Below are 18,279 nucleotides of genomic sequence, written 5' to 3' on the forward strand. Positions count from 1 at the left end.
AGAATTACACTGAAAGAATGCAGATGACATAAATGCTTATTGCTGCGATGCGGAGAGTGAATGTTTTTGTTTGCGAAAAATGTATCCTTAAAAAAATGCGGTTTCCTTGTGTTGCATTTGCAACCAGTGAGGTGTACATAAATGGGCAGTTATCCTGAGCAAAGCGAGTAATATTTGACCATAGGAAGGTTTGAGGTAAAACAAGAAATTAGGAGTAGAAGCAATTGGATTAAAAAAAAAAGAACAGGTAAGTATATGCAAAATGATTTTCTTTAAAGTGAAATAAATTAAGATAATTTAAAAAATGGTCAATTGTTGAAAAATGTGTTATGTCACTTGTGGAACACCACTACGCTGGAATATGTTCCTGCACGGCTCTCCATTTAGGGACACCAGTCTCTTCCTGGTAGAACTGACAACAGAGACGATACATAGAAGCTAACTCATCTTTCCAGCCGGTGGTCAATGAATGTTAATGTAGCATAAGTTCTTATTAACCACAATGATTCCTTACACCGTCAACATCAAACTCGCTGCTCGGACGTTGACTGGCACCCTCAATTTGCAGAACAAAACCGCCGTAGATTGGTGAGTACTGCACCACAGTCGCTAGCATAATTTCGTAGCTCGTTAATTCAATCATCAGTTATACTACGTCATACAGAGGAGCTGTCGTTCTCATTTTAGTGTGTTTCACAAAGAAGTTTACTTTCACGGCTGCAGTGAAGACCCCCAGAGTAAACGACTGCTGACAATGTTGCATGCAGGACATCTTGTGTCATGTGATGTGACATTTTATGGACCTGATGATTCCCCTCAGCCGACCAATCACAGTACTCCCGTAGAGATAGAAGCTGCTGTGGGAATTAATCTAAATTATGCCAGTTGTGTCTGGTTTTTTTTTTAGAAAAAACAAACAAACTGGGGGTACTAAAATGTAAACGGAATGCAGTGGTTTGCTCTCTGTGTGTTTAGTAACTGAAGAGAGGAACTGCTGCAGTTTTGAAATCAAAGCAGAGCCCGTTCCTGCTTAATTTAATCTGCTCGACATTTTAGGGCCTCAATTGCCAATTATGTTTTGTTTTTTTACGTCACAATGCACCAAGTGCTTCATTCTGTGGAATAGATAGTCTGGAATGTGCATGTGCAGCATTATATGACTGGATGTCATTCAAGTCAGCTGTCAGGAAGGAAACTGGTCTTTAGGCACTCTATAGAGAATGTGACCATTTCATTCAGTTGACTTTTGGATAGTTGGGCTTGCTTATGCGCTGTATAGCGTTCCTGGCACAAAGCTACCTTTTCTGATAAGGCATCTTGTATACAAACTGTGTTGTTGTTGTTTATAGCATGCTCAAAATTTGAGACTTGCCTCTGAATTAATGCTAATTAGCAGATCGAACATACTCTAAAGACTGAAGACTAACTCCTCAAACTTAGTTTTAGGAGGCTGTGTGGGTGTCAAGGTCAGTAATTCAGTCCAGCATATAGATTTATGCTGTTAATGTTGTCTTGGCAGCACAGTTCCATGTCTTTCTCTGTGAGGTCCATTTTCTTTTGTTTTCCTGTCTCCATCCCTCCCTGTTCTCTACCAGGTTTGACCAACTTTTGAGCCAAACTGAACTAAATTCAATCAGTTTACTGATGGATTAACTCACTTACAGTAGGAGTTGTAGGCATTGAGGGTCACATTATTTCAGCTTGTACACAGAATGTGAATTAGATCAATTAGATTGATGATGAAATGGGAAAAATCACATTATATTTAAGGCTTTTCCTTATTTTATGTGATTCTACATATTCTTTTTTTCCAATACCTTTAACTTTGTGTGTACAGTGTTAGACTGTATTATTAGGGCTAAATTAATACCTTCCTAAAGGAGATATTGGGTTTAGTGTGGTTTTATCTATGTTTAGCTGTTTTCTAGCCGGATTCTTCAAGTAGTTCTGAATTTATTTGAGTGAAAATTTGACCAGGGTTGATTGGACGTGACCCAGCTCAGTAGTAGTTGTTTATTTCGATCTGGATACGGGATCCTTTTTTTAAATTAATTTCTTATTTTTCCACTCGGCCTTGGTAGAACTTTCTGGTCTTTTTGAAAGTTTTTGAGCAAGAAAACTACTTGAGTTTATATTGGTCTTATTTGACTGAGTTATGATCATTGCAGGCACGCTGAGAGAGGATAAGTTGGAAATTGACACATAACGACAACAAGCAAGAAATTCTAATGCAGACCCAGTTTTGGAGCCATCCTTGTATGAGAGGATAGATATTCAAGCTTTTATCAGACCTGCTTGAAACGTATGCTTAATGCCGTACGGTGTTTATTCATATTTTGTGACGTTTGCTTCATGGTGAACAGGTCACACAAAGAATGCTCAGCCACTTTTTTTGTCTTTGTTCTGTTCTGCAGTGGAAAGGTCTTTCATTTTCTTTTTCTGTTACTTCCCCTCCTCCCCTCATGTGTCTTGACTTTCCTTTTTTTTTTTTTTTTTCCCGTAGGGGTTGGCAGGGGTTAATAGCTCAAGGATGCCACTCCAGCATTCTCATTATCGATCCAAAAACGTCTCAGACCATCCAGGTCCTGGAGAGGCACAAAGCAAATGTGGTCAAGGTGAGTTTCATCAGCTCTCGAGTGTCCTTTTCATCAGCTGAACTGTTTTTCTCTCTCCAGCAGGGCTGCAGCCGATGATGTCATTTATTTTCAGTTTACTTTGTTGGTTATTGTCTGGATAGTTATTTATATAACTGTGAAGCTAATTAGACAAAACATAAAAAAGTACAATTTCCAGAAACTCAGTGATTTCTGCATGCAAGACATTTCTCTGACAGTCTTAACACATAAAAACAGAGAGGCAGCAGATGTTTCACATTGCTTGTGCTTTTGTTTAAAACCTGAGTGGGATAAGTAATGGGATAAGTTGTTAGTAGTTGCAGCCCTGTTGCACAGACCACATATAGAGTTTGATGCCTGTTAGTTAATTGTACAGTGGGAGAAAAGCCAAACTCCTCCACCAAAGGAACCACGAGTGTAGAACATTTTGAATTAGTCTGGAACAATTAAAGTCTGCAAGTCGGTGACATCTGCTGTACTTGGTTTTTCTCCTTTTGCTCTTTTTCGATCATGAAAGGTCTTTGCAGGATATTTAATCATTAGGAGCAGAAACAGAAATGTTGGTCATTGCTCTTAAATTCCATTTCTTTGCGTTTTGAGTTTGGCTTGTGAGTTTCACAGTATTGTGAAAAAGTCTTGAGCCGCTCCTCATTTCTTTTGAGATATTTGGCTTCCAGGGTGCCAAACTGTACCAAACTTTACTGGATCCTTTTGATAGTCCTCCAGGCTTTTTGAAGTTTTTCTGCCTTTTCACTCATTTTCTGTGCAGCCTTTTGTGCATGACCATTTTCAGAGGAATGTGTATTGGTGAAGCCATTTGACACTGAACTTTGAATCTTTCAAGCATAAAGAAGACGGCTAATTCATGCACTGAACCAGCATCGCCTGCACAGACAACTTAGCAAAAAACCTCTTTTTTTATCATTGTATTGTCGTGGGCACTTCTTTATTAGCAGCCTGTCGTAAAGACACATCATTTGTTCCCCATTTCTATAATGGCGTCTACAAACAATGCCAAACATAACACACTGACGGGTGTATTATGCATTTTTGTACCAATAAGTTATTCCCAAATAGCTATTAGCTCAAAACTTGGTATATTTCTGCATGATGTGCAGTGTGTCCTTGAAAGAATCTGAGGAAACTGGAAAGTGGAATATAACAAAAGAAGTAGCAGAAAAAAAAAGATTCATGAAAAAAATCCAACAAAGACCTGATACAGGGCCTGAGACAGCATCTTATCCTTCAGTTGATCCGTCCACTGTTCACTGAAGCCTCATCAGAAATAGTCTCTAAGGAGGGGGGGGGCTGTGAATAAGCCATTCTCAAGGGAAGGCAACAGGGAGTAATGGCGGATTTATGCCGAATGACACAAGAAGTGGAAGAACAAGAACAGGTTTTGTAGAGTGAAGAATCTTCCCCAGAGCCCGGACCTCAACATGATAGAAGCAGTGTGGGGTCATTTTAACAGAGAACGGAGCAAAAGGCAGCCAACATCCAAAGAAGAGCTTTGGGATGTCCTTCAAGAAGCCTGGAGAACTATTCCTGAAGACTACTTAAAGAAATGACAAAAATCTTGTCCTACAGGGTTAAAGCTGTGGTGGAAAATAAAGGTGGACATGCCAAATATTGACTTTCAAGCTTCTTAGAACTGCATAAACTTTTTTTTTTTTTTTTTTTTTTTTTAATATACATAAACTTTGCATTTCCATCTGTCTTTGTGCTTGTTTCTATAAACAGCTGCACCTATATCCTGTTTCCCTGGCAGCGGATAAAGAAACTAGGATGGCTCAAGACTTTGTACAATGCATTTAATCTGCACGCAGTTCTATTTAAATCCGTTTCACATAGATTTTTCAGAATATTTGTTTACACACTTTAGAATTGATATTTATGTCCCTCCGTATTAAAGTCAGCATTGTGTGACCTTAAGCATGAGCTTTGCCTCTTTCTGGCACCCAGACTGTACAGCGCTGATAAAGCTTGATTTTTGTACTGATGGAGTCCCACTGTGTATATGTCTCTGTGTGTTTTGTAAAGCGGCAAATATTGGACAATAGATTTAATATTGATTTTTATTCGTCACTCCAAAGCACACCTTCATCTTGCGAACCACTGCAGCCACAGCAGCAGGACCTTCCTCAGCACCGAGCCTGACACAAGAAGGCTTGCTCGATGATAAACAAAAAGTAGCCACAATACAGAGTGCACATATTCAGAAACATATGCACAGATGTAAACGGTTGCTTAAAAACCAACTCATACAATCTGCCATTTGTCTCCCCTAAGAGATTAAAAAAAAAACTGGCTCTTTAGTGTTTCATTTAAAGCCTGTACTGTAGTTCCTTAATAGTTTAGATCATTCTTCCATAAGCCATCTTAAGTTAAACGCATAGTCTTTTCATCCAGAGAAGCTGCTATTAACATTTTGACAAACGCTCTATCAACAAATATGAAGCTGCCACAGGCTCACTCAGTGTTCTGTGCTTCTAGGTGAAATGGTCCAGGGAAAATTACTACCACAACTTGAGTTCACCCTACTGTCTGAGGCTGGCCTCGGGAGATGCGTCGGGAAAGATCATTGTGTGGGATGTTGTCAGCGGCACGGCCCACTGTGAGATACAGGAGCACTCCAAACCTATCCAGGGTGAGGATCCTCAACAGACCAATCGTGTTGGCTTTGACTGAATGTTTCCAGCTCACCACAGGAGTTGGAAATCATTCTTGCAGCCCTGCCAAGAACAAATGTTGAGCTGTTGCTCTGTTGTTGGGTGTTTGTTTTCATTAGGATGCAGTTAGTGTCACACCTGCTGGTGCACATGATGCCTCCACCCTTGTCCTCTCCTGTCATGCTCTCTCTTTCCCTGTCAGATTTGGAGTGGCTGTGGAATCAGGATGCGTCTCGTGATCTCCTGTTAGCCGTCCACCCTCCCAACTACATCGTTCTGTGGAACGGAGACACGGGCACCAAGCTGTGGAAGAAGAGCTACGCTGAGAATATCCTCTCCTTTTCGTTCGACCCCTTTGATCCATCTAACATGGCATGTAGGTTAATGAAAAGCTGTCCGAGTTCAATCCAATTTCCCACTTCCTGATATATAGTGATTTTCTAGATTTACTGTTCTTAAACCTAAGTATGCCTGCCCTCGATTTTGTAAGTTATTTTAAAAGATGAAAGACTTGGATATCCTTTGTACAGAATTGTTTTAACCCTCTCTGCCATTTTACCTTTATTAGCTGTCCTAAAGATGGCTCTGTATGTTGAATACTCCTCGTGTTTTTGGGAACATTTTGGGAAGGACGCAATAAAATGTCTGAAGCCTTTAAAGTTTCCACTTCACGCTTCACAGCATCTCCTGCCATTCTGAAATGAAAGATCACGGTGATAGCATTTATTTTTTCATTTTTGCTACTGGGATGTAGAAAAATCTAGGCAATCTATTCTACAGCCCACAGGATCTCAGAGTGGGTGGAGGTTTTAACGCAGCACCACCCTGAAGCTTTCCACTGAGGAGACAAAAGAGTGCCTTCTAGAAAACTCTTATAGCCCAGGAGTAGCTGGAATGACTTTAAAGTGGCTGTGCACTAACGCATCCAATCCACCCTGAGTGAGTTTAAACAATTATACGAGGAAAAAATATATATATTCATTAATGGTAATAAAAAGGAAATGCAAGAAGCTTCCAAAGAGAAAGTAGGGCTTCAACCAAGTGATCACTAAAAGCTCTGAAATCTGACATAAATGGGAAACATTTTTTGTCTTTTATTTGAAAACCATAACAAAACATCCCCAAAAACAGGTGTTGCCTTCTTATAAAGAAGCGCTGCATGTATTTATGAGAGAAAAATTATGGAATGAATTTAACTTGAAAGACACACAAACATGGAAAAAAAAAAAATAGAAAACTCAAAAGGATCTTCAACTTTCTGTTGGCAGGATAATCTGTGAGATCCACACCTGTAGTTCTCCCAGGAACGCTTTCGATGTTCAGTTTGACTCTGAGATATCCAGAACCGATACAGGAAACATTACATAAAATAGATATATGTAATTTAATAGATATTCAAGGGCAATTCATTCCAATAACTACTTAATATTCATAGCAGTAACCTCTTAGCCTAACCCCTCACGGTGCGAGTAACAAGCACATTCATGATCTTAATGTTGTCTCCTTCTTGCTCGGCAGTGCTGACCAGCGAAGGAATCGTCTTCATCACAGATTTCACCCACTCAAAACCACCAGGCAGCACTGGAAAAAAGGTCTACATTGCCAGCCCCCACGCCAGCCCAGCTCACACCAAACCTGCACCCGCTGCTGCCCCGGCCCCTACGGGGGCCAAGAAGGCCCTCAACAAGGTCAAAGTGCTCATCACCAATGAAAAACCCACGTAGGTGCCACTTTTCTTCTCCAGCTGTAGTTTCGAATCAGAGATGCTGATTGCAGAACTCTCAAATTGACAGTTTTGAAAGGAGAACTTTTGGAGTCGACTGCTTTCTTCTCGGGTCCACAGTGGGACCGTATAAAGCATGACCAAGTGGCACACTTTTAAAAAAAATGTTTTACTCTTTTTCTAAATTACCGATTTACTGTAAAATGGTCCAGCCAGTTCAAAATCTAACTGAGGATCTGCTGTTCACAGAGCATCCGCCTACATGCTCAACGCCGTTCCACTTTGGTCCCTCAATTTGATCCCATCCAATATTAAAAAAGAAAAAAAGAAAAGAAGAGTAAGCTTTGAGACCAGCTTTCTTTCAGTTGCTCCACTTTTGGGTCACCACATCAGATCAGTTGTTTTCATCTCATCCTGCCCTCTGCCTAGTCCTGCCATGCTCATATATCTCAGCCTTTGAAATTCCCCACAGACTGGTCTGAATTTCAATGATGCTACCTTTCAGCGGCACTTCAGAAAAATCTTTGAAGGTCATTCCACATGGTTATATCAGTGGAGTTTTACTAAAGACAATTTTTTTTGGTAGATTGGTCCACGCTTTGCTGCTTTGAATGATTCTACACTTCAGCGTGCGATAATAACGTTTTGTCCTCTGTTGCGGAACAACACATTGAGGCACTGAATAATTTGAACCTGATTTATCAAAGTCCCCACCCTCTAGTTAAATATGAGGAATTCAAAAAGAAAAGTGCACATTATTTATACTTTACCTATACATTTATGTGTTGTTCTATGTTCTCTTTTAATGAGCCCTCATGTTGAGTTATCCCCGTATGCGCCGTGTAATTCTGTGGTTTTGTGCTGATGATCAGTTCAGTCGTTTGAGTCTTTTCATCAGAGCATGTCTGACAGCTTTTCAGTTGGGGAGACCAGTTTGGATTCTGTCTTTCCTGTGCTTGGCTTGCAGTGATGAGCGAGTTTGTTTATTTGGTTCTACTTACAGCAGACATTGTTTTTTGTTTTGTTTTACTGTCAAAGTTTCTTGTTGGTCACATATCTTGAAAACTTAATGACTTAGAGGAACAGTACAGGTGCAAGTTTCTTTGTACACTGCCTGCTTTTTCACTCATTTTCAGTCCTTATACCTGATTTTTTTTTTGTTGTTGTTTAGTCACCTCACTGTGATCTGTGAATCATTCAAGCATAAAAAGACACCAGATTCAAGGGTCGAACCAGTCTCGTGTCGACACCGAACGGACAACTTAGCATGAACCAGTTTTAATGGTATCTTTAGGCACTTTACCAGCAGCCTGTTGCGAAATCACGTAATTTGTCCCCATTTGTTTAGTTGCATTTACAAAAAAGACAAAGAACACAGTTTGACAGAATTAAAGAGTATTTTTGCACCCAGAAGTTGATTCCCATTTTCCGCATGGTATGCAGTGTGGCCTTGAAAATAGGAGGAAACTGGACAAGTGGAGGGAAAGAAAGAGGAAGCGTCAGATCCTGGGGAAAAAAAAACAAAAATAATTATTTACAGCAGATGACCAATATCTGAAAGTGGTGTCCGTAGAAAATGGGAAACAATCCACATCTACTGCAGATAAGTAAAAGATATGATCTTAAAAGGAATTCATTTTTTTCCCCTGCTGTAAGTAAATCCTCTCCATGGAGGGATGGCTGTGAAGGAGTCTTTTGTTCAAGCTGTGGTTATAGCAATGAGTGTTGACTTTCAAGCTTGTTGCAATTGTACAAACTCAGTATTTGCCTTTTTATAGTGTTTTTCATTTTATGTTTTGCATGTATAGATAAATTGCTGCACTTAATTTTCATTAACTGGAAATAGATCAGATAAGCGCTGGCTCAATACTTTTACATGGCACCAAATGTCTGTAGGAGTGTAAATGTAGATATCTTGATCTGGATTTAAAGAAATCATTTTTGCCCCGTTCAGATTTACCAGTAGTATGATTAAAGTGGCGCAACATGCGTTGGTCAGCTGCTAGACTTTAACACCTTCCAGCTCTGGGTTATGGTGGATAACGGAACCCCAAGTATTTGATGTGTTCTCACAATACTTGACGATTATTTTTGCAAACTTTGCATGCTCCTTGGTACCCATAACATTGCAGAATCCAAAACAGGCCTAATATAAATGTTTCGCCTCCCTGTCAGGCCGTCTTTCCTGCTGATTTTCTTGCTGCTCCATACGGATTATTTAGAGACTCTCAGAGCTTACTTCAGCTGAGGCTGACTTTTGCGTGCCTCTGCCTTAACATCATCAATAAACAATGCAAAGGCACACGAGAAGTCAACGTTGAAGATCATATCTGATCTTCTGCCGAATAGAATCAAGCGTTGGTGAGTGAAGGACCAATTTCATTAGAAGACAGTTGAGGAATTTGATCACTTTTTCTTCTCGACTGATTTAAAAGCAAAACGGACGAGAAGTAGACTAACTGAGAACAAAGAATGAATACATCTTATAAAGCTCTAATTTCCAAAACAATGTATCAAAGACGTGTCTGAGGCACTGGCAGCTGAGCTGTTGTGACTGTCATGCAGGGTTATTTATAGCAGCAACGCTTAAGTGTCTCTGTACACCTACACAACCAGATCTAATAGCAAACATTCCATTAATCCAGTGTTTCTTTATTCTGAGGCTTACCTCTTTTGTCTTTTCTTTTTCAGTCTTTGTGCCTACTGTTTGTATATAACACCTTTCCTCCTCTCTCTTCACACTGTGTGTAATTGCTTATCTTGCTTTTGTGTCTCATTTTTAAGGGGTGATCATGTTCAGTGGTACAGTATCTTTCCACTGTGGCTGTTCCTGCTAGTTGTTGATAGATTGGGGGGGGGGGGGGGGTAAATCAGATTTTTCTCTCCCACAGTGTTATCAGACAGCCTGAAGTACTAAATCATGAACATTAGTGTTTCCTAAGGCAACCATTAATCTAGTTGTTTACAAGCGCAGATTTGGTCCCTTTATCAAAATGATAGAAAGTAGCTTCACGCTCATCCACGCCCACATGCACAGGAAAAAAAATAAAAAATGTGACTTCATATTACAAAAACAAGAACAGTAAAGTATTTACTAACCATGAAGTAGTTGTTACTCATTTATTCAGATTTCTGTCCAGTTTCAGTGGGACTTCAGTTGTTACTATGGTAACATCCAGCTTTAATACCTCAACACATATGTCCCTTTCACTGTTTCTTCCCGATGTTTTGCTTCTTGTGGATCCAGACATTTTTGCCAATGTTGCCTCCTCACCAGAAAGCAGGCAACTGTGATTCAGCTCAGCAACTTTTAAATACTCCTCTATTCGGTCTGCTTTATCTGTTATCCTTTCCCCCCGATGATAACCATCTCCATTCTGCTAAACGTTTGCAAGTCTTATTCTATCACACCGTGACGAAGGGGAATGAAGCTGTTGCAGTGAGTTATTTCTGTGGGCCATCTCATAGACTCTGTGAAAATCAGCACTCTTTTCCTTGTCGACAGAACTATTAAGTATTTGTGCCTAATTTGTTGCCGTAGGGAAACATCAAATCGAGCTTCTGCCATGGAGAAAATTGTTTTGTCATTGATTTAAACACATGAAATAAGATGCAGCAAATAACAGATCAGCTGTTGATGTTAGAAAGCAAATTCTGTCTGACACTTCTGGAATAGCTCCTCAGCCATCCATCACTCAGTTTTCTTTTAAGTTTTCTGTCTTTAGTCTTTCACAGAGATGACCACAGCACTATCTTTGATTCACTCATCTAGAGGACATGAATCAATATTACACTGATCTCTGGGATGAAACGGTTCAGATTCAGCATCACGTTGTTGTACTTATTTGCATAATTCATATGCATGTGATGTTTTTGCAGCATTCCCTTGTTGGATATCTGGTGATTTATTTACTGAACACGACTGACTGTCAGTCTGTCCTGTTATTGAGACGTTCTTCCTGCGAACAGCCTTTTACGTTTTGTCTCCCCAGTCCTGATTTGGTGGCTGTATTTCGGGCTTAAAACAAATGTGCAAAACTAAGTCGGTGGTACACTTTAAGAAATTCAGCTTCAGTGCTCCAGTGCTTGCAGGGGTTTCTCAGGGAAAACAATAATCTGTTCCTGTACTTATTCTCCTTGTCTTCCTGCTGTCTTTCCTCCGCTTTGTGCCGCTCTAGTGCGGAGGCAGTGACGTTGAACGACTGTCTGCAGCTGTCCTACCTGCCATCCAAGAGGAACCACATGCTGCTGCTTTATCCCAGAGAGATTTTAATCCTGGACCTGGAGCTCAGCCAGACAGTGGGTGTGGTGGCCATCGAGCGCTCAGGGGTGCCCTTCATCCAGGTGAGGGACCGCATGCATCATATCTGTGAGGCCAGAGTGAAGCTATTTTCAGATGAGACCACGGTTTGAGTTTCCTAACTTTCTAAATTTCATAAATTCTCCCAGATTTTCCCAGACGGTTCTCTTGTGTTTTCCAATGTAATGTACAGACTTTCCTGCTGAGCACCTGGAAGTCAGTTGCGATGATATGTTTGTTATGACGTCCTAATTGGTCTAGGTGAGATAAATGACAGGATGGCTGGGCTGTCTTGCTCTCTCATCTCTCCTGCATTACCCTTGAATTAACTTGTTTCTCACTTTCTACTTTTATTGCATTACTCGTGCAGGCTTTACCAAAATCTGCCCGCATTTATGGATGATTCCCCCAAGAACCCAATTCCACCTGCCGTGAATGATTAAGTTCCCTACTTCTCTTCCTCACTCTCAGTTCTCACCTCATCAAGGTGGGACGACTGCACAGCAGGGCCATGCGGTTCTGAACTACAGCAGAAATACCTCACCAGCATAGATGCTGCATGTCCTCTGGTTCTATAGTCACAGTCAGCAACAAAGTTGACCTTTGGGTGCCAGTTCCCATGCTTTAACAGTCTACATTTCTAATTGGAAATTGATGAATGCTGTGGGGCTATTATATAGAGGATTTGTCACAGCTGCAGAGCCAGTATTGCAATAGAAACTCATATATTTGTTACTCTGTTCACTGCAGCTTTCTCTCCCAGCTCTGTGTCTGACTATGAAGAGAATAACCATTGTGGAGGCTTGACACAGAATATAGGGCTCATTCACTGCTGTGGTTCTACTGTATGTGAGCTACAATCTGCCCTTTTGAAATAATGTTTTTTTGAATTTCATGCATGGATGCCCATGATTGGACCAGTTTGTTTCCCCGTTCTTTCTCCACACTCGAAGTCGATGTTTGAAAAGTTTGTATGTGTGAAGTTGCATAAATCCCAGTTTGGTTGCCGGTGGTCTCGTTTTAATAAATGTTTCTGCAGTTTAAAAAGATAAAGAGAGAAGAGAATAAAGAGAATGAGCCTTTGTAGTCAAGGAATATGATCTAAAGTGAACAAGTACTGAAGAAGAGGGACATAACTCAGCTATTCAGACTCTGACCACTCAACACCTCCCCACTCTAAGCATTATAAAGTGCTTGTCACAGCTTATTTGCATGAGTGATGACACAACTTAGCGAAGGTCTTCTGGAGTGTACTATCTGTGCTGTTAGGTTTGGCACGTAAACAAAATGCAGTTGCCAGTTTATCAAGTACAAGTTAATCAAAGTAAACCTAAGACTAAATCGTATCACTGCAAAGTTGACAAGACACAAATTGATTGCCATTTTTAATGGTTGCTTATTAACATGAGTATAAATGGAGCTAATAGGAAGCATTTGCTTTCACGAAAACAAGTTACAAGCTAAAATATTGCAGAGAAAATGACACCGAAGATCCATGTTCTCTGGCCCTGTGCTTGGACAACATATGACTGAGGCAAAGTGGAAAGCTGTCCTTTGGTCCAATGAATCAAAGATTTACATTCTCTTTGGGGATCATTGATAATGCATCCTGAATACCAAAGATCACCATATGGTTCAAAATTTCTCCCCACAACCAATTTCAGCCCCTGGCTCCCGTGGTTGAAATGGCGGAGGCAGAGGGAAGGACCCCCTAAAAGACCCTGGTTCCTGGAAAAGGTTCCTGTGGAGGAAATGGGCCTTTATTCAGCTGCAAAGGCACCATGAGTATTGAATTATAATACAGGTTTTAAAGCAGCATATGCTGCCACTTAAGCTGCATTTTGTCGAAGCTGAAATACTCAAGCACCATAGAAATTTGGAAAATCGACAGGTTTTAAGTGAATAAAGCTGACGCAGACTTCCTGTCTGTGTAAGCAGCACAGCAGTGCCAACACTCCTTCAAAGACTGTTTGGGGAGAGAGACACTGTTCAGCTGACTTATTTTGCCTCATCCAGACCTATGTAGGACTGTAAAAGTACTGCCTGAAAAAAACTTTAAGCTCCTTGAACAAAGCTGTGGGCAGTTTAAGTCCTGCAGACTGTTGGTTGAAATGCACCTTTAGACAATGGGCCTCATGCAAGAACATTTTTGTATTTTTATTCTAAATTTCTCTTACTTTTTTCGTACGAAGGTCTCGTACGAACACGCCACGTCAGATTCAACAAACGCTCTTAAAGTGATACTCCGGAGTAGATTCAACCTGGGGTCATTTCAACCGTGATATCCAGCCAAGTAGCCCACCCGCAGTTTTTTCGATATTGGCTGAACATCAGCTGAGTTACAGAGTTATCCCGAATAGCTTCGTACAAGGGTTAATGGATCCTGGTCCGTATCTCCAAAATTACCACACTAAAATCACATGCCATGACACCAAACTTCTACAGGAGTACAAATATGGTCTGTACTCACCAAACGATGCATTTGGAAGTTTGAAAATAGTCCAGGAGTTAATTATTATCAACACAAGCCTGATAGCTTCTCTGCAGCTAAAGCTGCGTCGACGTCACTTCAGAGAGCTGGGAGCTTCAAAATAAGATGAAGGTTGATCTACTACTGTAGACAACAAAGCAAGGCTGCTCAGTTTCTCCATTGATAAAATAACTTCACAACTCTACAACATAAAAATTCATAAAAAAACATGTAGAATATAGCATATACTTTGTTGTCTACAGTAGTAGATCAACCCTCATCTTACTTTGAAGCTCCCAGCTCTCTGAAGTGACGTCGACGCAGCTTTAGCTGCAGAGAAGCTATCAGGCTTGTGTTGATAATAATAAACTCCTGGACTATTTTCAAACTTCCAAATGCATCGTTTGGTGAGTACAGACCATATTTGTACTACTGTAGAAGTTTGGTGTCATGGCATGTGATTTTAGTGTGGTAATTTTGGAGATACGGACCAGGATCCATTAACCCTTGTACGAAGCTATTCGGGATATTTCTGTAACTCAGCTGATGTTCAGCCAATATCGAAAAAACTGCGGGTGGGCTACTTGGCTGGATATCACGGTTCAAATGACCCCAGGTTGAATCTACTCCGGAGTATCACTTTAACTTGGGAAAAAGTGTGTAAACGACCTGCGTAAATGATGAATCACACCTGTGCGTATTTAAGTGCACGTGCACGAAGATAGTAAATTTGCATACTCCACGCCCAAAAAAATACCATATAAGGCTGTGCTTCCTCGCTCCTGTGCCAGGAAATGTTGAGTGTTGAGTCATGAGAATGGCATCAAGGTGCAAAAAGACCAACTTTACGGGCTCTGAGATTGAAGTTCTGCTTTCAGAGATCCAGAAAGGAAAATCTGTCATTTTTAGCAGTGTCAGCAGTGGAATTACAGGACCTGCTAAAGCGAATAAATGGGAATTTATTACGAGTGCTGTTAATTCAATGTCACCTGTAGTTCGTAATGTCACCGAAATAAAAAATAAATTGTTTGATATGAAAATGAATTACAAAAAAAAAAAAAAGTCTCGCCATGGCCAGGCACTCGATGACTGCAACTAAAGCCGTGCAATCAGTTTTTTCCTCATCATGATGGCACTTTGATGGGGCGGTCCATGAGGGGGGGTCTTCTGGCACCACACCTTCTGGTCTGCCTGGGCTGGTTCAGGTAGTAGGAGACCCTCGTTCATGGCAATATTGTGCAAATCTGGCATGCCTTCTCTGGGTTATAGAGCAGTTTGCCCCCCGCTGTATCCAAACACACCCTCACCTCAGTGCGCTCCACGACAGCACGGGTGCTTTGATGCGTATATATGTGCAGCCTATTGCTCCGATTATGATTGGTAGTTCAGCCACAGCATGAAAGTCCCTCTTAATTTGTACTTGTTGGACAGCAGTGTATGGGAATTTGATGTACCATGGGTGATAAACTGATGAGAGTTTTGATGACCAAGGGGAGCGCACGACTCACAGAGGACTGAGACACCCCCGATCTGTCTCCAATCTCCCTCTGAAAGGTTCCAGTGGCCAAAAATCCAAGGGTGGTGAGGACCTGGACGTTTGGTGGAATTGGGTTTGATTGACGTGGTTCTCTCTGGAGTTGTGGCTCTAGCAAGCTGCAGATTCGCAGCAGCACAGTCCTTGGGAATCTTAATCGCGATGTCAGCCGGTCTCGGAGCACACGCGCGCTAAGGCATCCAAAAGTAGCAAGTCAGCCGCTGGTTACGCTTCCCATTGATCTTGTTATATACAGAGTCAAATTAACCTTCAATTAGTGCACAATTTAAGTCAAACATCATAACATAATGTCAGCATCATTATGGGGTATAATGTATATATTTATTTATGTTTGCTTCAAAGTAATTAAATATACAATCCATTAGTCAAGCAAACTTGATTGGAATAACAGCGAACTATTTTACGAAACTCGTACGACAGGTCTGAATGACTCGTAAATTCTGTTTGTACCTGAAAGAAAACGTAAAATACGAAAAGATTGGTGAATGCGCAAATTCTCTTTAAATCACTCGTACGCACGATTTAAGAACAAATCTGTGCGTACGAACGGTTGTTGCACGAGGCCCAATGTCTTTTTCAGTGCCCTCCCACACTCCACACATATCAGAACAGCGTGACTCTCTAGTAACAGAAGAACAGTCGAGGAGCAACCAGTCCAGATATGTTTTGTGAGCTGAAAAATACGTCATAGTAGGCCCTGACCTGGAATTTGTCTTCTTAGTTACCAGGCAGTTAATGGTAAAAAATTAAGCAGTGTGAGGCCGTGGTAACAGTACCCCATCATAAGATATTTTTTTTTAGTTGTAGTGCTTACATCAAGTTGAAACAGCAGGTATCTATTAACAAACAATAAAGGTTCCCAGTTTCATCATTTGATTGGATGAACTAGCGCTTCTTTAAAGCAATACAATGTAACTTCTCAAAAAGCCCACTATGGAGCTCCCCCTACAGGCTTGGAGGTAATGTACGGTTACACTGTCGTAAATACAACACCCTTTCGCTTTCACTTTTCATGTTTGTTGACTAACCGACAAGGAGTCAGAAGGTGCAAGCTATGTCGACCGAGAAGGTAAGAGTAATCAAATGTACCTGGGAGCGTGAGAGGGGTCTATTTGTTTTTGCGGTAGGTGTGCCAGAAAGCAAGTCGAAGTACTTCCGCTCAGCTCCCGGGCCGGTCCAGCAAAGTTACATAGCGCAGTTTTTCCAACTCAGACCCCCGAAGGGCATAGGAGACAGGCCAATCGTAATATTAAAACTCATTCTAGCCGCACAATTTTTTTTCAAGCTGTTATTTTAAGGTAGAAATGTTACATAGTATTACTTTAAGTCAGATGTATGGTTTAAAAGATTTGAAAATGATTGTTTTTTTGATTTAATGAACACTGCACAGCGTTTCAGCTTTTTTGCAAACTGTATTTTTTTTTTATGCCCTTTTGAAAAGTAAATCTCAACAACATAGCTGGCAAATGCGATGACGATTGCACACCATCACTGTTTTCCCCTGATCCACTGTGTTCAGGTGATTCCCTGCGCCCAGCGGGACGCCCTCTACTGCCTCCATGAGAACGGCTGCATCACGCTCCGAGTCTGTCGCTCCACGACTAATCCAGACGAAACTGCAGGTATGGCAATTCTTCCCAGGGATCTTTCTGCTCACGAGCAGCTCATGCAAGTTGAGCTCTTCTCACAAACCACTCTCCTTCCTGTGCCATCCCCCAGTGATCATCTGGTCAGCCAAAGCTGCATTACACTCTGCGCTTATAGCCTTTATTTATGTTCCACTGGGCATTTGGCCTCTTACCGTCTCGTTTATCTTTGACTGAGTGTTGTAGGCCTGAGGGAGTCCATTGTTTCTGTCTCCCCTTCACTTGTTCACCTTGCTATCTCCCCCACACACTCCTCTCCCTGCTCGTTTTCCTTTTTTCCCCCCGACATGTCCTTTTGTGTCTCCGACCAACTTATTTATACTTATTTACTCATATTTCTTCTCCTCTTTTCATACCCCCTGTAAATTATTGCTACTATCTCCACATTATTCTCCTTTTTCTTTTATTATCCCTCTCACACTCTCTGCAACTGTCCTTCGGCCTTTCCAGATCCAGAACAGAGTGTCCAGGAGCTTGTCTACGACCTCCGCTCCCAGTGCGACGCCATTCGGGTCACTAAGACAGTCCGACCATATCGCATGGTAATCTGCCCTGTAAACGAGAATAATGCTGCGTTGATGGTCAGCGACGGACGGGTGATGCTGTGGGAGCTCAAAGCCCACACTGGCAGGACTGTTGCCAATCCAAGGTATACACTTAAATAACAGAACTCTAATAGATAATGGTTAAAGGTGTGACTACTTTGAAATTTGACCAAAGCTTACTCATAAATGTAGTTTTCTGAGTGTTGCAGGTGGGAGGTGCAGAGAATCTGGCTGTCATTGATATGCCTTGCTCTCTGTTGATGGAACACTCCCTTGCTGCTTTTGAACAGACATTTATTTTTTGTTTTCTTGGGTAATCTCTCTCATTTATTGAGCAGAATCTAATCAATACAACAACTCAATCGTCATCCCATGAGAAAAATGCTGTGGTCCAGCAGATCTCATTCATCATTTGCACAAGCAATACTCATTCATCACTCCCCATTCATTTGCTTTCGGTAACAGGCGTGTGGGATGAAAACAAAATTATGTGGGTTTTTTTTATCTCCCCCTCGCCAGCTCGGCTCTGTCGCCTCTCTACTCCCCTGTATCGTTTTGTGGAGCTCCGCTGGGTCCGAATCAGAGAAGGATTCAAGATCTGTCTCTCAACAGCATGATCGGTATGAATGTACACATCACAAGCTTCACCATCTAATATTTCTGCAGAAACATACTGTAGTTTGGTGCTTGAAAGGCAAAATGTCACGTCTGTCACATTTTGTTGAGGCAAAAACTTCCTGACAAGCTCTCGGTGAA

General features: G+C 41.3%; 1 protein-coding gene across 1 annotated transcript in view; it reads left to right on the forward strand.

Annotated features, from left to right (window-relative positions):
- The first annotated feature begins 391 nt into the window (after positions 1–391).
- wdr11 (WD repeat domain 11) overlaps positions 392–18,279 on the forward strand; it is a 58,442-nt gene continuing 40,554 nt past the window's right edge. The window contains exons 1-9 of the mRNA XM_075475715.1: positions 392–588; positions 2,504–2,615; positions 5,109–5,262; positions 5,487–5,660; positions 6,803–7,004; positions 11,186–11,351; positions 16,852–16,954; positions 17,429–17,627; positions 18,043–18,143. Of these exons, the coding sequence (XP_075331830.1) occupies positions 503–588; positions 2,504–2,615; positions 5,109–5,262; positions 5,487–5,660; positions 6,803–7,004; positions 11,186–11,351; positions 16,852–16,954; positions 17,429–17,627; positions 18,043–18,143 (1,297 nt within the window). The 5' untranslated portion in view covers positions 392–502. The remainder of the gene's footprint in view (positions 589–2,503; positions 2,616–5,108; positions 5,263–5,486; positions 5,661–6,802; positions 7,005–11,185; positions 11,352–16,851; positions 16,955–17,428; positions 17,628–18,042; positions 18,144–18,279) is intronic.

Source organism: Odontesthes bonariensis, chromosome 2 (assembly GCF_027942865.1).
Source record: "Odontesthes bonariensis isolate fOdoBon6 chromosome 2, fOdoBon6.hap1, whole genome shotgun sequence".
NCBI classification, from domain to species: Eukaryota; Metazoa; Chordata; class Actinopteri; order Atheriniformes; family Atherinopsidae; genus Odontesthes; species Odontesthes bonariensis.